The 27,446-nt window shown below is 36.7% G+C and overlaps 1 protein-coding gene across 2 annotated transcripts in view; it reads right to left on the bottom strand.

Annotated features, from left to right (window-relative positions):
* Positions 1–27,446, bottom strand: part of MIPOL1 (mirror-image polydactyly 1) — a 370,127-nt gene that overhangs the window by 265,153 nt on the left and 77,528 nt on the right. For both annotated transcript variants that reach the window (XM_003263723.2, XM_030813713.1), the window contains one exon: positions 14,772–14,901. In XM_003263723.2, coding sequence (XP_003263771.2) covers positions 14,772–14,901 — 130 coding nt within the window. The remainder of the gene's footprint in view (positions 1–14,771; positions 14,902–27,446) is intronic.

Here is a 27,446-nt window from a genome sequence, read left to right as displayed (position 1 = left end):
TGAAATCCAAAGAAAGTATAGAGTTTAGTTAACAGTTATGTAACAATACTGAATTCTCCCCTGTGACAAAAGTATCACGGTAATGTAAGATGTTAACAATTAAGAGAAAAAGGGTGAGGATTATGCAGCAACTATCTGTATGATCTTCACAACTGTTCTAGAAATATAAAACTACTCAACAATTTTTTTAAATATTTAAAAAATTGGAATCCCAAGTAAAGATGGCACAGTGAAATCTGAACACCAAAATCCACTTATCCCATCGTATAGCCTCATGAACAGAATATGCAAATTAACCAAATGGTAAAGAAAGTAGGATGTCGTGTAGTAACCTTTATTTATTTCTCATTTTTTTTATTATTATACTTCAAGTTTTAGGGTACATGTGCACAACGTGCAGGTTTGTTACATATGTATACATGTGCCATGTTGGTGAGCTGCACCCATTAACTCATCATTTGGCATTAGGTATATCTCCTAATGCTATCCCTCCCCCCTCCCCCCCACCACAACAGTCCCGGGTGTGTGATGTTCCCCTTCCTCTGTCCATGTGTTCTCACTGTTCAGTTCCCACCTATGAGTGAGAACATGCGGTGTTTGGTTTTTTGTCCTTGCGATAGTTTGCCAAGAATTATGGTTTCCAGCTTCATCCATGCCCCTACAAAGGACATGAACTCATCATTTTTTATGGCTGCATAGTATTCCATGGTGTATATGTGCCACATTTTCTTAATCCAGTCTATCATTGTTGGACATTTGGGTTGGTTCCAAGTCTTTGCTATTGTGAATAGTGGCGCAATAAACATAGTGTGCATGTGTCTTTATAATAGAATGATTTATAATCCTTTGGGTATATACCCAGTAATGGAATGGCTGGGTCAAATGGTATTTCCAGTTCTAGATCCCTGAGGAATCGCCACACTGACTTCCACAATGGTTGAACAAGTTTACAGTCCCACCAACAGTGTAAAAGTGTTCCTATTTCTCCACATCCTCTCCAGCACCTGTTGTTTCCTGACTTTTTAAGGATCACCATTCTAACTGGTATGAGTTGGTATCTCATTGTGGTTTTGATTTGCATTTCTCTGATGGCCAGTGATGATGAGCATTTTTTCATGTGTTTTTTGGCTGCATAAATGTCCTGTTTTGAGAAGTGTCTGTTCATATCCTTCATCCACTTTTTGACGGGGTTGTCTTTTTCTTGTAAATTTGTTTGAGTTCATTGTAGATTCTGGATATTAGCCCTTTGTCAGATGAGTAGGTTGCAAAAACTTTCTCCCATTCTGTAGGTTGCCTGTTCACTCTAATGGTGGTTTCTTTTGCCGTGCAGAAGCTCTTTAGTTTAATTACATCCCATATGTAAATTCTGGCTTTTGTTGCCATTGCTTTTGGTGTTTTAGACATGAAGTCCTTGCCCATGCCTATGTCCTGAATGGTATTGCCTAGGTTGTCTTCTAGGGATTTTACGGTTTTAGGTCTAACATGTAAGTCTTTAATCCATCTTGAATTAATTTTTGTATAAGGTGCAAGGAAGGGATCCAGTTTCAGCTTTCTACATAGGGCTAGCCAGTTTTCCCAGCACCATTTATTGAATAGGGAATCCTTTTCCCATTGCTTGTTTTTGTCAGGTTTGTCAAAGATCAGATAGTTGTAGATATGCGGCATTATTTCTGAGGGCTCTGTTCTGTTCCATTGGTCTATATCTCTGTTTTGGTACCAGTACCATGCTGTTTTGGTTACTGTAGCCTTGTAGTATAGTTTGAAGTCAGGTAGTGTGATGCCTCCAGCTTTGTTCTTTTGGCTTAGGATTAACTTGGCAATGTGGGCTCTTTGTTGGTTCCATATGAACTTTAGTTTATTCCAATTCTGTAAAGAAAGTCATTGGTAGCTTGATTGGGATGGCATTGAATCTATAAATTACCTTGGGCAGTATGGCCACTTTTACGATATTGATTCTTCCAACCCATGAGCATGGAATGTTCTTCCATTTGTTTGTATACGCTTTTATTTCATTGAGCAGTGGTTTGTACTTCTCCTTGAAGAGGTCCTTCACATCCCTTGTAAATCGGATTCCTAGGTATTTTATTCTCTTTGAAACAATTGTGAATGGGAGATCACTCATGATTTGGCTCTCTGTTTGTCTGTTATTGGTGTGTAGGAATGCTTGTGATTTTTGCACTTTGATTTTGTATGCTGAGACTTTGCCGAAGTTGCCTATCAGCTTAAGGAGATTTTGGGCTGACACAATGGGGTTTTCTAGATATACAATCATGTCATCTGCAAACAGGGACAATTTGACTTCCTCTTTTCCTAACTGAATACCCTTTATTTCCTTCTCCTGCCTGATTGCCCTGGCCAGAACTTCCAACACTATGTTGAATAGGAGTGATGAGAGAGGGCATCCCTGTCTTATGCCAGTTTTCAAAGGGAATGCTTCCAGTTTTTGTCCATTCAGTATATTGGCGGTGGGTGTGTCATAGGTAGCTCTTATTATTTTGAGATACCTCCCATCAATACCTAATTTATTGAGAGTTTTTAGCATGAAGGGTTGCTGAATTTTGTCAAAGGCCTTTTCTGCATCTATTGAGATAATCATGTGGTTTTTGTCTTTGGTTCTGTTTATATGCTGGATTACATTTATTGATTTTCATATGTTGAACCAGCCTTGCATCCCAGGGAGGGATGAAGCCCACTTGATCATGGTGGATAAGCTTTTTGATGTGCTGCTGGATTCGGTTTGCCAGTATTTTATTGAGGATTTTTACATCAATGTTCATCAAGGATATTGGTCTAAAATTCTCTTTTTTTGTTGTGTCTCTGCCAGGCTTTGGTACCAGGATGATGCTGGCCTCATAAAATGAGTTAAGGAGGATTCCTTCTTTTTCTATTGATTGGAATAGTTTCAGAAGGAATGGTACCAGCTCCTCCTTGTACCTCTGGTAGAATTCGGCTGTGAATCCATCTGGTCCTGGACTTTTTTTGGTTGGCAGGCTATTAATTATTGCCTCAATTTCAGAGCCTGTTATTGGTCTATTCAGAGATTCAACTTCTTCCTGGTTTAGTCTTGGGAGGATGTATTTGTAGAGGATTTATCCATTTCTTCCACATTTTCTAGTTTATTTGTGTAGAGGTGTTTATAGTATTCTTTGAAGGTAGTTTGTATTTCTGTGGGATCAGTGGCGATATCCCTCCCTTTTGTCATTTTTTATTGTGTCTATTTGATTCTTCTCTCTTTTCTTCTTTATTAGTCTTGCTAGCAGTCTATCAATTTTGTTGATCTTTTCAAAAAACCAGCTTCTGGATTCATTGATTTTTTTGAAGGGTTTTTTGTGTCTCTATTTCCTTCAGTTCTGCTCTGATCTTAGTTATTTCTTGCCTTCTGCTAGCTTTTGAATGTGTTTGATCTTGCTTCTCTACTTCTTTTAATGATGTTAGGGTGTCAATTTTAGATCTTTCCTGCTTTCTCTTGTGGGCATTTAGTGCTATAAATTTCCCTCTACACACTGCTTTGAATGTGTCCCAGAGATTCTGGTATGTTGTGTCTTTGTTCTTGCTGATTTCAAAGAACATCTTTATTTCTGCCTTCATTTCGTTATGTACCCAGTAGTCATTCAGGAGCAGGTTGTTAAGTTTCCATGTAGTTGAGCAGTTTTGAGTGAGTTTCTTAATCCTGAGTTCTAGTTTGATTGCACTGTGGTCTGAGAGACAGTTTGTTATAATTTCTCTTCTTTTACATTAGCTGAGGTGTGCTTTACTACCAACTATGTGGTCCATTTTGGAATAGGTGTGGTGTGGTGCTGAAAAGAATGTATATTCTGTTGATTTGGGGTGGAGAGTTCTGTAGATGTCTATTAGGTCCACTTGGTGCAAAGCTGAGTTCATTCCTGGATATCCTTGTTAACTTTCTGTCTCATTGATCTGTCTAATGTTGACAGTGGGGTGTTAAAGTCTCCCATTATTATTGTGTGGGGGTCTAAGTCACTTTGTAGGTCACTAAGGACTTGCTTTATGAATCTGGGTGCACCTGTATTGGGTGCATATGTATTTAGGATAGTTAGTTCTTCTTGCTGAATTGATCCCTTTACCATTATGTAATGGCCCTGTCTCTTTTGATCTTTGTGGGTTTAAAGTCTGTTTTATCCAAGACTAGGATTGCAACCCCTGCCTTTTTTTGTTTCCCATTTGCTTGGTAGATCTTCCTCTATCCCTTTATTTTGAGTCTATGTGTGTCTCTGCACGTGAGAGGGGTTTCCTGAGTACAGCACATCGATGGGTCTGGACTCTTTATCTAATTTGCCAGTCTGTGCCTTTTAATTGGAGCATTTAGCCCATTTACATTTAAGGTTAGTATTGTTTTGTGTGAATTTGATCCTGTCATTATGATGTTAGCTGGTTATTTTGCTCATTAGTTAATGCAGTTTCTTCCTAGTCTTGATGGTCTTTACAATTTGGCATGTTTTTGCAGTGGCTGGTACCGGCTGTTCCTTTCCACGTTTAGTGCTTCCTTCAGGAGCTCTTTTAGGGCAGGCCTGGTGGTGACAAAATCTCTCAGCATTTGCTTGTCTGTAAAGTATTTTATTTCTCCTTCACTTATGAAGCTTAGTTTGGCTGGATATGAAATTCTGGGTTGAAAATTCTTTTCCTTAAGAATGTTGAATATTGGCCCCCACTCTCTTCTGGCTTTTAGAGTTTCTGCTGAGAGATCAGCAGTTAGTCTGATGGGCTTCCCTTTGTGGGTAACCCAACCTTTCTCTGTGGCTGCCCTTAACATTTTTTCCTTCATTTCAACTTTGGCGAATCTGACAATTATGTGTCTTGGAGTTGCTCTTCTTGAGGAGTATCTTTGTGGCATTCTCTGTATTTCCTGAATTTGAATGTTGGCCTGCCTTGCTAGATTGGGGAAGTTCTCCTGGATAATATCCTGCAGAGTGTTTTCCAACTTGGTTCCATTCTCCCCATCACTTTCAGGTACACCAATCAGACGTAGATTTGGTCTTTTCACATAGTCCCATATTTCTTGGAGGCTTTGCTCGTTTCTTTTTATTCCTTTTTCTCTAAACTTCTCTTCACGCTTCATTTCAATCTTTCATCTTCCATCGATGACACCCTTTCTTCCACATTATCGCATCAGTTACTGAGGCTTGTGTATTCTTCACGTAGTTCTCGTGCCATGTTTTCAGCTCCATCAGGTCCTTTAAGGACTTCTCTGCATTGATTATTCTAGTTATCCATTCGTCTAATTTTTTTTCAAAGTTTTTAACTTCTTTGCCATTGGTTCAGACTTCCTCCTTTAGCTCGGAGTAGTTTGATCTTCTGAAGCCTTCCTCTCTCAACTCGTCAAAGTCATTCTCCGTCCAGCTTTGTTCCTTTGCTGGTGAGGATCTGCGTTCCTTTGGAGGAGGAGAGGCGCTCTGATTTTTAGAGTTTCCAGTTTTTCTGCTCTGTTTTTTCCCCATCTTTGTGGTTTTATCTACCTTTGGTCTTTGACGATGGTGACGTACAGATGGGCTTTTGGTGTGGACGTCCTATCTGTTTGTTAGTTTTCCTTCTAACAGTCAGGACCCTCAGCTGCAGGTCTGTTGGAGTTTACTGGAGGTCCACTCCAGACCCTGTTTGCCTGGGTATCAGCAGTGGTGGCTGCAGAACAGCAGATATTGGTGAACCGCAAATGCTGCTGCCTGATCATTCCTCTGGAAGTTTTGTCTCAGAGGAGTACCTGGCTGTGTGAGGTGTCAGTATGCCCCTACTGGGGGGTGCCTCCCAGTTAGGCTACTCAGGGGTCAGGGACCCACTTGAGGAGGCAGTCTGCCCGTTCTCAGATCTCCAGCTGCGTGCCAGGAGAACCACTACTCTCTTCAAAGCTGTCAGACGAGGACATTTAAGTCTGCAGAGTTTATTGCTGCCTTTTGTTTGTCTGTGCCCTGCCCCCAGAGGTGGAGCCTACAGAGGCAGGCAGGCCTCCTTGAGCTGTGGTAGGCTCCACCCAGTTCAAGCTTCCTGGCTGCTTTGTTTACCTACTCAAGCCTGAGCAATGGCGGGTGCCCCTCCCCCAGGCTCGCTGCCACCTTGCTGTTTGATCTCAGACTGCTGTGCTAGCAATGAGTGAGGCTCCGTGGGCGTAGGACCCTCCAAGCCAGGTGCGGGATATAATCTCCTGGTGTGCCATTTGATAAGCCTGTTGGAAAAGTGCACTATTAGGGTGAGACAGACCCGATTTTCCAAGTGCTGTCTGTCACCCCTTTCTTTGACCAGGAAAGGGAATTCCCTGATCCCTTGTGCTTCCCAGGTGAGGCGATGCCTCGCCCTGCTTCAGTTCATGCATGGTGTGCTGCACTCACTGTCCTGCACCCGCTGTCCGGCACTTCCCAGTGAGATGAACCCGGTACCTCAGTTGGAAATGCAGAAATCACCCGTCTTCTGCGTCACTCACGCTGGGAGCTGTAGACTGGGGCTGTTTCTATTTGGCCATCTTGGTTCCGTGTAGTAATTTTTTAAAATAGGGAGGGGGTGCAGGGTGCAAAGATGATTATTTTGGCGAGATTACCTGTGAAACAGGTGTTGGGAAGGCAGTGAGCTAACAAAACAGAATTTTTCACTGATACCACACAGCTTAGAAACAATCTGAGAATGAGTTGAGTAGACAGCCCAGAGAAAAGTAACAAAAACTTTTCATGAAGAAAAGCCTTATTACCTAAGAATCTGTACAGAGGAAGCAAGAATCAAGGCTGGCTATGTTTTACTACAATAGTGAAACAAATAAGAGCCCAAAAGCAATATCCCCATGAAATTAGGATACGTATAGAGAGGCCAGATAGCATGAACCCTTAATGATTGGCACCAAACAAAATCCCATAGGGAAAAGACAGAACCTCCAGCAAAAGGAGCATACAGTCCCACAGAGGTCTTACCAAACTCCATTCCCATCCCATTGCCCTAGGGTTATATAGAAAGGTAGCAAGAGCAATGCCTTGCCAAGAAATGGCAGCTCAGAGAAGGCAAACACACCTGAAAATAAAATGTTTATTAGGCATGTTATTGGGCATGGTGGCTAACACCTGTAATCCCAGCACTTTGGGAGGCCAAGGTAGGCAGATGACCTGAGGTCAGGAGTTCGAGACCAGCCTGGTCAACATGGTGAAACCCCGTTGCTACTAAAAGTACAAAAATTAGCCAGGGGTGGTGGCAGGTGCCTATAATCCCAGCAACTCAGGAGGCTGAGGCAGGAGAATAGCTTGAACCCAGGAGGCAGAGGTTGCAGTAAGCCAAGAACACAACCACTGCATTCCAGCCTGGGCGAAAAAAGCAAGACGTAAGACTCCTTCTCAAAAAAAAAAAAAAAAAAAAAAAAAAAGTTTATTAAGGAAATTCACTTGTACCATTCTGTTCTGCTAAAAGTTTGTGACAAAATTGCCTATTTCAAGTACAAGCAAGATGCAAAGAAATGATGTGACAACTATGAATACACCACAAATACAACACAAAACATGCAAAAGAAACTAGTTCATAATAAAACAAGAAAACATAAACCAACGTGCTATGATTTGAATGCTTGTCCTCTCCAAAACTCATGTTAAAATTTAATTGCCAGCTGGGCATGGTGGTTCACACCTGTAATCCCAGCACTTTGGGAGGCCAAGGCGGCTGGATCATGATGTCCAGAAACAGAGACCATCCTGGCTAACACAGTGAAACCCCGTCTCTACTAAAAATACAAAAAATTAGCCAGGCATGGTGGCAGGCACCTGTAGCCCCAGCTACTTAGGAGGCTGAGGCAGAAGAATGGCATGAACCCGGGAGGCAGAGCTTGCAGTGAGCCGAGACTGTGCCACTGCACTCCAGCTTGGGTGACAGAGGGAGACTCCTTCTCTTAAAAAAAAAAAAAAATTAATTGCCATTGTAATAGTATTAAGAAGTAAGACCTTTGAGAGGTGATTAGGCCACTAGGCTCCTCTCTTGTGGACCGAATTAATGTCATTATAGAAGGGCAAGTTTAGCTCCCTTTTGCCTCTTTTTGCCCTTCTGCTTTCCACCATGTGATGACTTGGCAAGAAGGCCCTTGAAAGATGCCAGCACCTCGATCTTGGATTTCAAGCCTCCAGAACTGTGAGCCAATAAATTTCTGTTCATTATAAATTACCTAGTCTCAGATACTCTACTATTGTGGCAGCATGAATGAAATAAGACACAAGGGAAAGAAGAAAATTTTCCTACCCATGGTTGGCATTTTATAAAGAAAAAGAAAAGAAAATCATTTCAATAAAATAAAAGAGAAGGGGCTAAAACAATAAAGTGAAATGAGAAATATAAAACTTCAGGAAATAAGTTGAGAATCAAAAATAAACAAATAAATAAAAATTACATACATTAATTAGAAAGACCATGGAAAAGAACAATGACAATTGGTATTACCAACATAAAGGAAAGATTTGCAATCATCAAAGTCAATGCAAAAGCAGATTAAAATATTAATCATTATTGAACAGATAACACATAAGGACAAAAAATGTCCCATATACGTATATCTGGAGTCTCTAAAGTAGAAAACCTAAAAACCAAAACATTTGTAGACCTAAAATTTTCATGAGCCAGTTGTGATTGCTCACAGCTATAATCCCAGCACCTTGGGAGGCCAAGGAGGGAGGATTGCTTGAAGCCAGGAGTTTGAGACCAGCCTGGGCAATAAGCAGGACCCTATCTCTACAAAAAAACCTCTTTAGAAAGTAAAATTTCCATGAAATAATAGTATGGAACTATAAAAAAGCACAAGATCATTTCCTTCACAGGAACATGGATGGAGCTGGAGGCCATTATTCTTAGCAAACTAATGCCGGAACAGAAAACCAAATACCACATGTTATCACTTATAAGTGAGAGCTAACTTATGAGAACACATGGACACATAGAGTGGAACAACAGACACTGGGGCCTATTGGAGCGTGGGGCATGGGAGGAAGTACAGGATCAGGAAAAATAACTAATGGATATTAGGCTTAATACTGGGGTGATGAAATAATCTGTACAAAAAAACTCCACAACCCAAGTTTACTTATATAATAACCTGCAAATGTACCCCTGAACTTAAAATAAAAGTTAAGTTTTTTTAAAAAGGTAAAATTTTCATGAAATAAAGGAAGAATCAAATAATCCTTTGAAAAGCATGCTGTGGTCCCCAAAACCTTATTAAAGAATGATGAACAATTGTCCTGATTCAGCCCTACTTTAAGAATAAAGGATGAATCCTTCAGGTATCTGACAAAAAAAAAGACAGACAAACACACACACATACAGCTGGGCACAGTGGCTCATGCCTGTAATCCCAGTACTTTGGGAGGCTGAGGCGGGTGGATCACTTGAAGTCAGGAGTTCCAGACCAGCCTGGCCAATGTGGTGAAACCCCATCTCTACTAAAAATACAGAAATTAGCCAGGTATGGTGGCACTCACCTGTAGTCCCAGTTACTCGGGAGGCTGAGGTGGGAAAATAGCTTGGACCCGGGAGGCGGAGGTTGCAGTGAGCTGAGATCACGTCACTGCTCTCCAGCTTGGGCGACAGAGCCAGACTCTGTCTCAAAAAACAAACAAACAAACAAAACCCACACACACAAGGGGATGGGGAATCTGTCAAGACTTCTTTTCAGGCAAACAATGTCAGAAGACAAGAGAGTAACATTTTTACAATGTTTAGAATAAAAGGATATTTGACTCAAGAATTATATTCACAAAAAATTTGAATACAAGGATAACACACAGCCAATTTGAAGCATGTTAAATCAGAGAATAAGGTATTTATGAGCTCTTCCTTTGAAAGTGAAATTCATTCACCTGCTGTGATATTGTGAAATACATATTTGGTCATCATTCCACTCCCCTACCCCTTTCCTCACCTACAGGGAATCTCCAAAGTGATGTCTTTTTGTATGCTAATGATTAACTGATAGCCGGCAGCCCTGAAATACCTTCTGGATGCAGGCTGTTCATGAGGAAGGTTGCATGATTAAAACGTTGTAACTTTGAGCTTCAACCCCCAACCTCTGCAGAGGGGCCTGGCAGTTAAGTTGATCACCAGTGGCCAATGGTTTAACCAATCATGCCTATGTAATGAAGTCTCCATAAAAGGCCCAAAAGAACAGGATTCCTAGAGCATCCTAATAGCTGAACACATGGAGGTTCCTGGAGGGTGGTGTACCCAAGGAGGGCATGGAAGCTCTGCACCTCTTCCCCCATACCTTGGCCTATGCATCTCTTCATCCGTATCCTTTGTCATATCCTTTATAATAAATGTAAGTAAGATTCCCTGAGTTCTGTGAGCTGCTCTAACAAATTAATTGAACCCAAAGAGGGGACTGTATGAACCCTAACTTGAAGCTGGTCAGTTAGAAGTTTTGGAGGCCTGGATTTAACGATTTTTGTATGAAGCAGGGCCAGTCTTGTGGGACTGAGCCCTCAACCTATGAGATCTGATGCTTTTTTCCAGGTAGATAGTGTCAGAATTTAATTGGAGGACACTCAGCTGGTGTCCACTGCAGAACTGATTACTTGCTTGGTGTGTGGGGGAAATAACTACACATTTGGTCAAAAAAGGCTTCTGTGTTGACTGTTGTGTTGAATAAGAGAAAAGAAGCGCACTGAGTTTGTGTTTTTGTTTCCACTGACACACCCAGGGATTCCTCACAATAAAAAACTCAGGGATAAAAATGCCATCTATGATAAAACTTCCAGCAATGATTATTCAATCCTTTTAAAGTTAAGATTAAACAACGGGGCACACTTTGGCTATAAAAACTAACATGGCTATAGAAATGAATACAACTTTTACAGATTTTTTAATGTGAAATTCATAATGAAAAAAGTGGAGTTTTAAAGTGCTTCTTTCTTTCTTTCATATGAGAAAAGAACTTTTATCTGAGGAATGCAAGCCCTTTTAATTATCAGGCCCAGAAAGAATGAAAATGAGACTGCAATCATGTCCTACTTGCCACCCTCTGAGCTATGTATTCATCTTTTTTTTTTTTCTTGAGACAGGATCTTGCTCTGTCACCCAGGCTGGAGTGCACAGGTTCACTGCAGCCTCCATCTCTGGGGCTCAAGCGATCCTCCCACCTCAGTCTAAAAAGTAGCTGGGACTAGAGACATTTATCACCATGTCAGGCTAAATTTTTTAAATAATTTTTTTCGTAGAAACAGGATCCCACTATGTTGCCCAAAATGGTCTTGAACTCCTGGACTCAAGCAATCCTCCTACCTCAGTCTCTCAAAGTGTTGAGATTACACATGTGAGCTACCATGTCCAGCCTCTATTCATCTCTTCAAACTGTTTGCTATTGCCACAAGTAGCTATAAATTAACCTAATAATGCCATACCAGACACTATGACCCACACCCTATAGCTTAACAATGTATAGCCAATCACTAATTAATGTTATTTCTTGTAAAGTAATTACAGTTCCTGACAAACTTTGTATCAGCCCACTCCCTATCTCTCTTTTTTGCATTTAAAAATTCACTCCTGGCCAGGTGCCGTGCCTAAGACCTGTAATCCCAGCATTTTGGGAGGTCAAGGTGGGCAGAATGCTTGAGCTTAGGAGTGCAAGACCAGCCTGGGCAACACAGCAAGACCCCATCTCTATTAAAAGAAAAAAAAAAACCTTAAAAACTTAAAAAAAGAAAACAATTAATAAAAGTCCATTTTTAACTCCTGCTAATAGAAGTGTATTTCAGGGCAACGTGAATCTGAGCTCCCAGGCTGCAATCCTCAAGCTTGGCCCCAATAAACCCTCTACTTATATTAATTTTACTTCAACTTCTTCTTTTAAGGTCAATTCACACCTGAGAGTCACATGATATTGTCAATTGAAACAATTAATGAGAAAATTCTGACCAGGCCTGGTGGCTCATGCCTGTAATCCTAGCACTTTGGGAGGCTAAGGCAGGCAGATTGCTTGAGTCCAGGAGTTCGAGAGCAGCCTGGGCAACATGGTGAAACCTTGGCTCTATTCAATTTTAAAAAATAAATATAGATTAAATAAAATAAAAGAAAAAGAAAAAAATTGGATGACTCCAACACCCCCTTTTTTTCAGCCTCATTTGTTTTTTTTGTTTTTTTTTTAAATTTATTTATTATACTTTTTTTTTTTTTTTAATTATACTTTAGGTTTTAGGGTACATGTGCACAACGTGCAGGTTTGTTACATATGTATCCATGTGCCATGTTGATTTCCTGCACCCATTAACTCGTCATTTAGCATTAGGTATATCTCCTAATGCTGTCCCTCCCCCCTCCCCCCACCCCACAACAGTCCTTGGAGTGTGATGTTCCCATTCCTGTGTCCATGAGTTCTCATTGTTCAATTCCCACCTATGAGTGAGAACATGCGGTGTTTGGTTTTTTGTCCTTGCGATAGTTTACTGAGAATGATGTTTTCCAGTTTCATCCATGTCCCTACAAAGGACATGAACTCATCATTTTTTATGGCTGCATAGTTCAGTCTCATTTGTTAATATTAGAAGGGCGTTTAGAAAATTAATATAGCTTATTGAGAGAAAATATTGCATGAAGTTCAAAATTTTCTTCAGTTTCACTTCAACTGACTATTACTCTTAAATTCAAGTTAACACATGGCACCCACTATGAGCCACATATTTTTCAATATTCAGTAATTTGGCTAGGTGCAATGGCTCATGCCTGTAATCTCAGTGCTTTGGAAGGCCAAGGTAAGAGGATCGCATGAGGCCCAGAGTTTGACACCAGCCTGGGCCACACAGTGAGACCCCATCTCTACAAAAAACTTTAAAAATTAGCCAAGCATGGTGGCATGTGCCTGAAGTCCCTGTAGTCATAGCTCCTTGGGAGGCTGAGGTAGGAGGATCACTTGAGCCCAGTTCAAGTCTGCAATGAGCTCTGATTGCACCACTGCACTCCAGCCTGTGTGATATAGCAAGACTCTGTCTCTGAACAACCAACCAACCCATACATATATATATACTTTTAAACATATACAAAATATTTTACATATATACATATATAGTCAACAAGTAATTTAGTCCTTACGACAACCTGTATAAGTCCTCATAACCTGCTCTATTATATACATTTTGTAGACCAAAAAAACCGAGCCTTAAAGACTTTGGGTAATTTGTCCATCGCTATACAGCAAGGAAGCAGCAGAACCAATATTCAAAGATAGATTGGGTTCAGAATCTGTGCTCTTAGTCTCTACATTACACTGCTTTTCAAATACAACAACATATAGAGAATGAATTGATTTTTATCCAATTAATTTTATGGCTACCTCCAATCAACCCCAAGCCATCTATCCTTCTAGGTAATTATATTTAAGTATATAAGAGAAAATATTTGAAATAATGTTTCCTTATAGATAAAGATGGTTATTTTGGAATAGGCATTGTGGAATTTAGGTGAATTTTTTTGTTTCTTGATTTGTTTTTTTCAGTGAGTTTAATGCTCTATAATGAGCCTATCAATCTTCAAAAAAAAACAAAGCCATTAATCTAAACAAAAAACAAATGTTACCTAATTACAACTTGAACACATATTATTAATTATTTATGGCTTTTTGTCTCCCCAGTGAACCATATTTTAATTAGCACTTTACTCTGTTCCTCCACAGAGCCTAGTACAACACTGGACAAAGTAAGCATGACATAAGTAAGCTGACTGATCATTAAATATTAGATCACTGGATTCTATCTATCTGTACAGGTAATATATTTCTAGATGTTCTAGGGCCTTTCGACCCAAAGCATATTCCTTAGACTAGCATCATGTGTAACATCTGGGAGCTTGTTTTAAGGACAGAATCTCCAGTTCCAACCCAGGCCTAATAAACCAGAATCTGCATTCTGACAAGATCCCCCAAGTGATCGGATTGTACATTAGAATTTGAAAAGTACATATTTCTAGGGCATTGTTTCTCTAAGTGTAGTCCATCATTTACCTATCAGAATTACCTGGGTTGCTTTAAAAAATGCAGATTCTTAGGCTCCACCCTATTCAAGTATCACTCAAGTTTAAAAAACAAAGCTAAAAAAACTGCAAGTAAAAAGTAGTAAAGAACAGGAACGGGGATATTAAACAGAGAGCAGTGAAAGACTCAGAGAACTGAAATAAATTTTAAAAGTGATAATGAGGAGAAGAGGAGATAATAAAAAGAGGAGTCACATATGAAGGAACAATAAAACTATGAAGAAATAAAGAAAGTAATTATATTGAGAGTGATGTGCATTTCTTTCTTTCTTTTTATAAACTGACTGCTATTCCTGACAGGCAAACTAGCATGCCAAAGGTTTTAGAAAAAGACTGGAGAGGCCGGGCGCAGTGGCTCATGCCTGTAATCACAGCACTTAGGGAGGCCGAGGTGGGCGGATCACAAGGTTAGGAGTCCGAGACCATCCTGGCTAACGTGGTGAAACCCTATCTCTACTAAAAGTAAAAAAAAAATTAGCTAGGTGTGGTGGCAGGCTCCTGTAGTCCCAGCTACTCGGGAGGCTGCGGCAGGGGAATCGCTTGAACCCGGGAGGCGGAGGTTGCAGTGAACTGAGATTGCGCCACTGCACTCCAGCCTGGGCAACAGGGCGAGACTCTGTCTCAAAAAAAAAAAAAAAAAGAAAAGAAAAAAAGAAAAAGACTGGAGATACCCAATTTCTTAGTGTAACATATAAGCATAAGTCACATTTTTGAATATGTAGCTACCAACTAAAGCATGCCTTCTTAAGTGTTCCTAATATCATACAGAGTTTTAAATGTGTACATACACTTTTAGAGACATTTCCATATGCTTGGCTCGTGCAATTGCTTCATCTCGCTCCTCAATGGCTAATTGCAGTCTAGACATAACAGCTTCATCACGTTCCTTCTGCGCAAAATACACTTCTTCAACCAGAGCTACCAAAATATATAAAGCGCACAATCAATCATAGAAAATAAAGGAGAAATGTATACCTTTAGCAAAAATAAAAGCCATAAGTAATTATTATTGTAAGGACTACTCATTAAACTGAATTAATATCAATTAATCAATTCAGAAAATATTATTTTTAATAATAGGTACTGCAAAACTGGGATACCACTTCATACCCCTAAAAAATTTAAAGCAAAAATTTAAAGGTCTGATAATAGCAAATGTTGTAAGCCTGTGAAATAAAGAAAACTCTCATACATATTGCAGATAGGCAGATATATTTCTACAACCATCTGAAGAGCAATTTGGCAATGTTTATTGAAGTTGAAGACAGGCCTAGGCTAGCAAATCCCCTCTTTGGTATGTAGCCTAGAGAAATTCATGCACATATGTAAATGTAAACATTTATAAAAATACTTACTGTAGCATTGCTTATAATAGCAAAAGCTTAGGCATAACCCAAATGTCCATCAATATTAACAGGAATAAATAAATTACATTCAGAATGGAATACTACCCAGCATTGAAAATGACTTGACTATGGACAAATGGACAAATCTCAAAAACAAAACGCTGACAAAAATAGCAAGTTTCAAAGTAAAACAACTCTACTAACTATTTATGAACAGACACAATTAGTAAAAATAATACAATGAGCAGGCCAGGCGCGGTGGCTCACGCCTATAATCCCAGCATTTTGGGAGGCCGAGGCAGGTGGATCACCAGGTCAGGAGATCGAGACCATCCCAGCTAACATGGTGAAACCCCGTCTCTACTAAAAATACAAAAAATTAGCCAGGCATGGTGGCAGGCACCTGTAGTCCCAGCTACTCCGGAGGCTGAGGCAGGAGACTGGCATGAACCCAGGGGGCGGAGGTTGCAATGAGCTAAGATTGCGCCACTGCACTCCAGCCTGGGCGACAGAGCGAGACTCCATCTCAAAAAAAAAAATAAATAAATAAATAAATAAATAAATAAATAAATAAATACACAAATAAAAATAATAATAATACAATGATCATGGAAAGGATAAACAGAACATTCAAAATAGTAATTATCTCAGTGGGAAGGTGGAAGGGGAGGAAAGAAAATGGGTAAGGGAAGAATAAAATAGGACAATGCTGTGCTGTTATAGTAGTACACATCTGCACAGAGCAGGGGGCACTGTTGATACAGATTTTAATACAAATGGCATCATCTAGATTTTTGCAGCACTATATCAGGAGCTTTAATGTTATCTAAAATTATCATTTCTTAAGCATAATTTTATTGTTTGTATGTTTGAAATCTTACATCATTTTTAAAACATTACTGCAATGTGGGCTGGGCACAGTGGCTCACGCCTGTAATCCCAGCACTTTGGGAGGCCAAAGTGCTACAGAATATCCTTCCAGTAAGGGCAATAATAACAGCTTGGAGAAACCAACATGGTGTATCTTGCATAGTATGGAAAACAGTATGGTATGTGGAAAAATATGAGTTTTAACTGTGATTTAAGGTACTAAAGGTTAGCAAGTTTGTTTTTGTTAATTTCTTAAATTATTTTAGTTGAAGTTCAGGTATATAAAATGGGTAAAATACCACTATTCATGATGTTATGAAAAATTAAATTAGAAAATATATGAAAGCTCTTGGCCAAATAAATAAACAGTGGATCATCAACAAATGTTAGTTCCATTCTACCACTACAGTAACCATACTCAAACCACAGACTCACAATGTGACTTAACTCCTAGACGTATTAATAATGTGGTTTTGATTACTTTGTACTTACTTACATATTAAAAATCTAAGTCAAAATTCCCCAATTCTTAGCCTTTTTCATTGGCAGGCAAAAATTATGTAAGAGACTGAAAGAAAAATTATTCAGAATCTATTCTATATTGTATGCTGCATACCACAATTATATTAATAATAGTTTATCAAAAATATTGGCTGGGTGCAGTGGCTCTTTCAAAACAGCATGAGGCGCCAGGCGTGGTGGCTCACACCTATAATCCTAGCACTTTGGGAGGCCGAGGCACGTGGATCACCTGAGGTCAGGAGTTCGAGACCAGCTTGGCCAACATGGCAAAACCCCATCTCTACTAAAAATACAAAAAATTAGCTGGGTGAGGTGGCGGGCGCCTGTGATCTCAGCTACTCAGGGGGCTGAGGCAGGAAAATCACTTGAACCCAGGAGGCGGAGGTTGAAGTGAGTCGAGATTTCGCTATTGCACTCCAACCTGGGCAACAGAATGAGACTCTCAAAACAAACACACAAACAAACAACAACAACAAAAACAAAAAAACAGCGTGAGGAATTGATACAGTAGTCCCGTCTTATCTGTAGTTCCTTTTTCCACGGTTTCGGTTATTCATAGTCTGAAAATATTGTGAAACATTTCAGAAATAAACAGTTCATAAGTTTTAAATTACATATTGTTTTGAGTAGTGCAATGAAATTTTATGCCATTTTGCCTGGGGTGTGAACTGACTGGCTAATTAGATCCATGCTGAATACTCTACCACCACTTTTCCACTACTTACAATTAAGAAATACAATGACTACCTTTTTTTTTTTTTTTTTTTTTTGAGACAGGGTCTTGCTCTGTCATCCACACTGAGTGCAGTGGCCCAATTACACCTTACTGCAGCCTCTACCTCCCAGGCTGCAGCTGGGTTTCACCAAGTTAGCCGGGCTGGTCTCAAATTTCTGGGCTCAAGTGATTCTCCCGCCTCGGCCTACCAAATTTTTATATTTTTGTAGAGACAAGGTCTCACTATGTTGGCCAGGCTGGTCTCGAACTCCTGGGCTCAAGTGATTCTCCCACCTTGGCCTACCAAAATGCTGGGATTATAGGTGTGAGCTACCATGCTGGGCCTAATAACTATCTTGATTAACTGTATATTAATCTGTAACAATCCTTGGGAAGGGATCCAATGTGGTGGTGCATGCCTGCAATCCTAGCTACACAGGTGGCTGAGGCAGGAGATCACTTGAACCCAGGAGGTGGAGGTTGCAGTGAGCCGAGAGCACGCCATTGCACTCCAGCCTGGGCAACGACAGCGAAACTCCATCTCAAATAATAATAATAATATTACTGCAATGTTAGACAAAGAGGGCCTCAAATACCTGAATCGCTGAACCAAATTTTATTTATACTGTCAAACTACAAAATAAACTTCAGAAAAATTTTGAAATGCTCTTTTAGTTTGTAACTGTTACATACAGAGGGCTTCTTTGGTCCTGCGTGATCAAGAGAAAACACTTTTTTTTTTTAATGCTACTTCAAATCCAAAGATGTATATGTGCATTTAAAGGACATTACCATTTATGTATTCTAAGGTTAAAATTTAAATGCCAGAAAACACACATGCACAAACACATAAAAACTGGTTATAGAATTTATAAATGATAAGAATGTTTTTCAAATTAAGGTATTACTCCAAAGATTCAATGCAATCCCTATCAAAATTCTACTGTAATTCTTCACAGAAATAGGAACAGAAATAGAAATAGAAAAAACAATCTAAAATTCATATAGAATCACAAAAGACCCTAAACAGCCAAAGCAATTTTAAGCAACTACCATTTAAAATATATCACAAAGCCAGAATAATCAAAACAGCATGATGGCTAGGTGCAGTGGCTCATGCCTGTAATCCCAGCACTTTGGGAGGCCGAGGCGGATGGATCACCTGAGGTCAAGAGTTCGAGACCAGCCTGCTCAACATGGTGAAACCCTGTATCTACCAAAAATACAAAAATTAGCTGGGCATAGTGGTGTGTGCCAGTAATCTCAGCTACTCAGGAGGCTGAGGCAGGACAATCACTTGAACCTGGGAGGCGGAGGTTGCAGTGAGCTGAGATTGTGCCACTGTACTCCAGCCTGGGCAACAGAGCAAGACTCTTCTCAAAAAAACCAAGCAAAACAAAACAACAAAAAAACAGCAGGGTATTGTCATAAAAACAGACACACTGACCAATGGAACAGGATAGAGCACCCAGAAATAAACCCACACAATTATGGTCAACTGATTTTCAACAAAGGTGCCAAGAACACACAATGGAGAAAGTATAATCTCTTCAATAAATGGTGCTGGGAAAATTAGACATCCACATGCAGAATAAAAATAGTCATCATCTCCCATCCCTTATTCAAGAATCAGTTTAAAATGCACTAAAGACTAAAATATAAAACTTGAAACTATAAAACTACTAGAAGAAAAAACAGGGGGAAAGTTCCATGACATTGGTTTAAACAGAGACTTCTTGAATATGACCCCAAACGCACAGGCAATGAAAAATAAAAAAAGACTAGTAGGATTACATCAAACTAAAAAGCTTCTGCACAGTTAAGAAAACAATAATAAGAGACAACCTATAGTGTAGGAGACAATATCTGCAAATGACACATTAATTAAAAGAATAATACCAAAAATATACAAGGAACTCGAACTATTCAATAACAATTACACATGGTGAAACCCTGTCTCCACTAAAAATACAAAACTTAGCCAGGCCTGGTGGTATGCGCCTGTAATCCCAGCTATTTGGGAGGCTGAGGCATGAGAATCGCTTGAACCCGGGAGGTGGAGGTTGCAGTGAGCCAAGATCGTGCCACTGCACTCCAGCCTGGGCGACAGAGTGAGGCTCAGTCTCAAAACTAAATAAAATAAAATAAATAAAAATGAGCAAAGAACCTAACAAATATTTCTCAAAAAAGACACACAAATGGCTAACAGTGATATAAAGAAAGCTTAACATCTCTAATAGCCAAAGAAAGGAAAACTAAAATCACAATGAACTATCACCTCACCCCTGTTAGATTGGCTATTATCAAAAACACGAAAGATAACAAGCGTTGGTGTGGATGTGGAGAAAAGCAAACCATTACACTATGTTGGTAGTATTGTAAATTACTACAGCCATTTTGGAAAACAGTATGAAGTTCCACAAAAAACTAAAAGTAGAGTTACCATGTGATCCAGCAGTTCCACTTCAGGTATGTATCCAAAGGAGTTGAAAGAAGTACGTTAAAGAGATGCCTACACTCCCATGTTCACTGCAGCATTACTCATGATAGCCAAGATATGGAAACAACTGATGTGCCAAACAATGGATAAATGAGTTCTTTTAATGTGGTACAATGGAATACAATACAGCCTTTAAAAGCTAGGATTCAGGTTTTTCAGCTGGAAAAGCTGAAAAAAAGAAGGGATATTCTGTCATTTGCAACAATGTGGATAGACCTAGAGGACATTATGCTAGGTGAAATAAGCCAAGCACAGAGAGACAAATACCTCATGATCTCACATATGTAGAATCTAAAGAGGTGGAACTCACATAAGTAGAGAGTAGAACAATAGCTACCAGAGGCTGGGGGTGAGGGTGGAGGAGGAAAGGAGAGATATTGGTCAAAAAATACAATTTTCAGTTAGACAGGAGGAATAGGTTCTGGTGATCTATTATTATACATCAAGGTGACTTATAATGAAGAATAATGTATATTTCAAAAAGCTAAAATAATGGATTTTAAATGTCCTTGTCACCAAGAAACAATAAGTATTTGAGGTGGTGAATACGTTAATCAGACTGATTTGATCATTTCACAATGTATGTACACGTACTGAAACATCAAATTGCACTTCATAAATCTGCAAATCATACATCAATTAAGGGAATAATATATACAATTATTATTTGTCAATTAAAAATAAAACAAAAGAAACCCTCAAAACCAAAATTAAGGTATTTATTGCATGATAATTTTTAACATCTATTAGGTTAGATGTGAAATTTGTTAGTTATAAAAAACCCTGATTCTGGAATTCAGTACTTTTGAAGGATCAATATGAAACTCTCAAACATTTTTAGTAAAGAAAACTTAATTGTAAACACTGAGCTTTTCCAAGGTAGATGACTATTACAAAGTGCACTAGAAAATCAATATAGCATTTTAGTTGGAATTTGCTCATTAAACACCCACAGCTCTAATGCAAATTATGATGGAATGAATAAAGCAAATACGCATGCTTCTTTCTTTTTATTAAATGTAAAATCTACTGTTAATTGCATCTCGTATGTCATACAAACTTTTCTCCTTAACTATTAAATAGAAGCTTTAACAAAAGTCATTAGAGATTCTCTTTCTTTGACTTGAATAAATTTCAATATTTGTTCAGTAAAGGTTCACAGCAGTTAAATTACATTAACAAATATTATTAGCTACTATGTAAGCCAACCAAGTAAAATACTTATATTGTAGGTAAAACAAATCATTGGGTGTTTACAATAATATTTGGATATCTCCATTTTTAAACACGGTTATCAAATATCCTATAATTCTTAGTCAAATGAGAAAGATTCAGAGAGGATCACCCGTACCCCCCTCAACCAAATACTCAAATTTGTTTAGTAAGCTAATTGTTTTCTAATATGGGCAAGAGTAAATATGAAGAAGCTGAACCATACTAAATATGAGTTTATTGAGTCAAGGCAGAGTACATATTTTCTTAGTAGACCCAAGTCTATTGACAAATCCATATTCCACACTTTTCAAACTACTTTTAAAATACAGTACAAGTGAGACAGTACCTTGGATAACATTCTAGTTTAAACATTGGCTCATGATTCTCTAAATAACATAATTTGGAGGATAGACATTTCGCAGGAAAAAGAATCCATCTGTTAACATCTTATGGTAGTTATGTAAATATAAAAGGCTAAATTAAAAAGGAAAAAGAAATCATTAGGATTTTAAACATATTAAATAATAATTCATATTGGAAAATTCTAAGCAATATAATATAGACAATAATTTTGTAAAAGACCAGACTTTACTACATACGAAAGAATCTCAAATTCTATGAATATCTACCATTACAGTTTTACATGAGAAATAACCATGTGGAGAAGAATTATAAGGATGTTAAATTGATTTCTTGCAAATATGAGAACAATTAACATTTATAAAACCACCACATACATATTCTAGAACTACAAACATTATATATTTTAATTTCCTTAATAATTGTAATTTTTCCTTCTTTGCATAAACTGGCTATTGGAAATTTTAAAATAGATGGTAGATGCCCCACACCAGTAGAAAATTAACCAAAACCTACTCAAATTAGTTCGATGTTTCTGTTTTTGGCATAACAATGCTGAATTCAACTTATTACTCCAGAACTTCTTTCATAGACCGGACTATTTGTTTTTTTAAAACTGGACTTTGCAACATTTTATACAATTACTTTGTAAATAAATTTTTCTGATTAAACAGTAGTACAAGCTCATAAAAATTTAAAGGAGAAAAATATTTAGTATAGCTTTGTAACCCTGTAATTAAAATAAGCAGCATATGTCCCTATATTCTTCAGTATTCTTAAAAAATATAAAATAGCACATGAAATTTTATCATTTGGACATGCTATATGTGATTCAACTAAGATGCTCCTAATATTAGATTGTACACAGTTTCCAACTATTGGCTATATAAACAACACTGTAATGGATATCTTTGTATACATGTCTTTATGTATATACATACCTAATTACTTAAGAAAATTACTAGAAGTATGATGGCCAGATTAAAAGTCAGCTTTTAAAACTCTTAATATATACTGTCAAATTTTCCTCTGTAAAGTTGCTGTAAATTTATACACTCAGTATCAGTACAGAAAGTGTTCAAGATTAATTTGAAAATTATGCAAAATAGTATGTTTCAGTAGCAAGACAATGAATCAAAAGCATTTTTTAAAAAACCCTCAATTACTATACACATGTATTTACTACAGAAAACTCAAAGACTATACAAAAAATTGTCTGAAAATATGCTCTATGCTTACATTCAAAGATTTAATATATGTGATATTGGAGCTACATTTTCCAAAGTGAAAGAGAAAAGTTTATCCCCGAAGCATTAAAATCAGTATTGATAATTGCATGTCTTTTAAAATATAACTTAAAAATTTTTATTTACTAAACAGACTATCAGCCTTAAATTTGATACCAATATGAAAATTCTTTGAAATATAACTGCTATCTATACATTGTCTAATCTCATTTCCTCTTTAGAATCATTAGACATGTGAAAAAGTCTTTAGATAACTTTCTGAAAAGTTTTATTTTTGTTATTTTTATGTTTTAAATACCTTAATTACATATATTTTCAAATGCTTGACATTATGCTAAAGTCCACTGTATGTTAAACCCAATAAAATATTTCCAGCTATTGGCCATTCTTACGTATAATGGATCCTCCATCTACTCCAATTTTATTGCTTTTTCAGAAAAAAAAAACAAACTTTTCTAGGAAGCAAGGTTACAAATTGGTCATATTTTTTCCTCAAGTATTATTTGACCTGGCACTCGTCAGAATTCATTCTGATTCATATCCATAGAATTCTGTAGCCAAAGATAGTAATATAATCAATAGTCTATCAATATTTCTACCTGCTGTGTTTCACAGACATGGGCCTTCATGTTCTTATCTGAAATTAGTGTTCATATTCTTGAAATCCTTTTTCTTTTCAAATTAAAAAAATAAATATACATATAAATTTAATGTAGCATTACAATTTAATACTATTAAGGCATTCAAGTATTAGGTTAAAGGCTCTCACATTTTATTGATGCCCATTATATACACAAAAATTAGATTCCAATGTGTATTATTTCTTAAAGATAAAAATTATGCCATTTTCTATTCTGGTAAAGAAAATTAACTCTTGTTCCTCTTAATTAGATGGTCAACGTCATCTGAGATATGATACATAGTAACAGATAATCTTTTTACAAGAGAATAATGTAAACATTTTCTATAATATAATTTTTTCCCATTTTAATCCACTGGGGTGTCTTGATATACTTGCTATAATGGTAGATTACAAATCTATATTTTTACCCTTTAAATTTTAAACTGAATAGAAAAACTTAAGTTGTTAAGTTTCAGGGTTCTGTGTACTGATCCTTTGAACAATCACAATTAAACTCCTCCCTACCAAAAGAAAATAAACATTCTCTGTAATAAAAAATATACTGATAATATATTTTTTAATTTACAAAATATCAGTCTAAATTTGCATGCAGAGAAAGAAATCTATGTTTAAAGAGAAAAATCAAATGCTTGCATCATCAGTACAAGTAAGCTAAGCAAATTACGTAACCATTGAATTACATGTTAAAATGCAGTTAGATCAGATGATAGAGAGAGAGAGAGAGAGACTTTAAAACACAAGACTTAGGAACTAAGGAGTTCTTTTGGCTAAAACCTAATATTGGCTTTATTTCAGTTTAATTGGAAGAGGATCTCAAATTCATCTTCTCCATGAGATATCAGGAACCTGGATTTCTCTTTGTACCAAAGGTTAATAAGAAATGTGTCTGCAAAAGTCAAACAGCATTAAATACCAAAAACTGATTATTATTCTACAGGAGTTGTTCTGTCATTCATAATCTCTCCATGCTCCAACCTTCCACAGCTAATCTTTAATGGATGACATGCAAGAAAGAAAAATAACTAACATACAAAGCAGAGGCTCTAAAGTGAGCTTTTAAGAAATAGAAAAATAAGGCTTTTAAAGAAATACAAATATTTTAAGTATCACAAAATAACATATAAAACACTATTTAAATAAATACTTTTATGTAAAATTCAAGCATCATTTGCATACTATAAAAGCAATAGAATAGAATTTAATAGGATAACAAAAATTAAAGAGACAAAAAACACTAGATAATGCCCACTGGGACTGTTTAGGAAAAATGAAAGGTTTAATTGAACAAGCTATTTTTAAAAGGCATAAAAACACATAATCACCGGTATAAGAGCAAATTAATGGATGCAAATCAGGCCATAGCATACTATATCTCATTGTTAAACTCAATTTAACTAAAACAAATTTTAAAATGCTTGTGTTTTAATGACTTTTTTTAGCTGAGAAGAGATACACACTTAAAGAACAAAAATGCAATGTTTCTTCTCTGCTTCCCTAAAACATCCCCTAGTATTTGAAGGTCATTCATACAATTTTCAAATAATATTACCCACATATATAATTTAATGAGCTAAAACTCAGTAAAAAGTCTTAAACAGCTACAATGAAGTAAATCATTAACACATAAGGAGTGAGATGGTCATTTCAGCTTTCCTAAGACTAAATAAGATCTATTTATTACACATTTTAACTTTTGTTTAGAGATTTTAAATTTTCAAAAAATATTTTCACACTTTTGAAATAAGGTTAATTCTAAAAATCTAGGAAAACTCAAAACTGAGCATCAAATTAAATAATAAATAAAAACTCTTTGTAAACTATTTTAACAAAAAAAATCAATTCCTTGTGAAACAAAACCATATATAAATAATTATCCCATACTTATCTATATAATTAGTATGGGATAGTAATTTACATAACCACACAATTAGGAACACTTTGAGTATGTCCTCTATTAGATGAAGAAGTCTTGAGAAAACAAGATGGTTACATCATCATCTTATCATCATAATTATTATTTATTGAGTGCCTTCTATGGGTTAAGCACTTCATAAACATTATCTCACTGAAGCATCACAACCTATAGTAGATTTTAACTAATGCTTAGTGAGGCTGTCATTACACATGAGAAGTGTCAAAAAGATTAGAACAAAGGTCTGAATCCAAAGTCTGCGCATTTAACCACTACTTACAACATGTATGGTGTATTATGATTGAGAAGTAATACCGGGCAAAAAAAAATGCCTGAGATCCCAAATCTGTCTTATATGCTGATCTATATTCAGTGTCTAACACAGTGCCTAGAACATAATGAGTCCACAATAAATATTTGTTTGATTTGTAAAGAAGTAAGCATAGTTCCTCTGAAACATTTAAGTGCTTAATAAACAGTATCAAAGATGGTGACAATGACAATAATGATGGTGATGTGAGAAAGGAAAATAAAGGTAAAGGAGTCAACCATCAGAGATTTTAACATGATAGGGGACACAGCTGGGTTTCAAACTATCATAAAATCACATTAGAATAACAGATTTGTGTTATGAAAAAACCAATGGGGAAACAAAGGAAAAAGACTTGAAGCTAAGTAACAGTCTACATGAACGTTTATCATAGGTACACATTGCATAAAAGCTCAAATCTTTTGCGTTTCATTTATTTTGAATTCACATTTGAGTAAAATGTATTAGTGATATTAAATATCTATATCTCAACTGCAATTTTATTAATAATCCAATACTTTGTTTCCTCTTTTGTTTGTCCATTTTTCAGTTTGGTGCCCTTTCAAAATCTATTAACAGTAGCCCATTAATTTTTAATTAAAAGCCAAACAGAATAAAATGTCTTTTCATAACTGCTGGAAATGATGACATCAAAGATTTAAGAATTTCATAAACATAAAAGCAATAAAATAATATTAATTTGAGACACAACTTACTGAGTACTAGTTATATACCATGTCCTTACATATGTTAACACTAATCCTTAAAATAATGTGGTGAGTTGGTTAATATTCACATTTTACATGGGAGAAGATAAACCCAAAGAGGCTAAATAACGTGCCCAACGGTAGAGAATCAGTATCAAGTGTCCAAGCTGTAATTTGAACCTGGATCAATGTGACTCAAAGGATTTTGCTCTTCCCAATTGCTCCAAACTGCCTACAGAGAACTGGACATCTTTTCTTTTATGTGGTCTTGACTGTACCAGATTCTTATAAATTATACAACCACCTTGGAAGACAAGATGGACTAATGTATATATGATACATAGTAAACATAAAGATATAAAAATAAATACAGGGAAAAGCTGAAAGACTAAAAAAATGACGTGGGTAAAAAATGGCAAAACTGGATCACAGCCATCATACGGTTTTCATAAAACCATACAGTCTTTATGTCTCAAATTTTAAGATTAGAGTGCAAGTAATTTCTAAAAAAAAAAAAATCACATCTTTTGAAAGCAATGTTTTTTTTTAACACTAAATCTATGCTCATTATAGAAAATCTGAAAAAGGCAGAAACTGTTCACTGAAAAATCAATAGTTTCACTTAAAGACCACCAACATTTGCCTCTTATTTTATATAATATACATGTATATATATTTTTATTTTTATAAAATCATACTATAGTTTTTCCCCTATTTCTTTCACTTAATAGTTATGAAGTTTTTATCATATCCTCAAATATTCCTAATTATTACAAGATGTCTCAAATTATAAATGTATCATAACTTATTTAATAATTCCCTTATGGTTAGACTGTTTTTAATTCTCTTGCTATTGCAACTAATATTATATGAATATCTTTAAATACAAATCTCTGTATTTTACATACTCTAAGAAAATGCCTACTATTTCCTTAGGGTACCTCATATTTTAATTAACATTTTATTTTTAAAATCTATAGACAGATTGTCTCCTATTTGCTGTTTCCAATGTTTAGTTCAGATGTTTTTATAAGTATTTCTTTTATTGTGAAATGTTTTGATCTTTTTAAACATATATATTCTGCTTAACTACATTATAATACTTACGTATGTGTG

The sequence above is a fragment of the Nomascus leucogenys genome, chromosome 1a, assembly GCF_006542625.1.
Source record: "Nomascus leucogenys isolate Asia chromosome 1a, Asia_NLE_v1, whole genome shotgun sequence".
Lineage (NCBI taxonomy): Eukaryota > Metazoa > Chordata > Mammalia > Primates > Hylobatidae > Nomascus > Nomascus leucogenys.
Note: the sequence above shows the minus strand (reverse complement) of the source record. Positions and strands in the feature narration are given on the sequence as shown.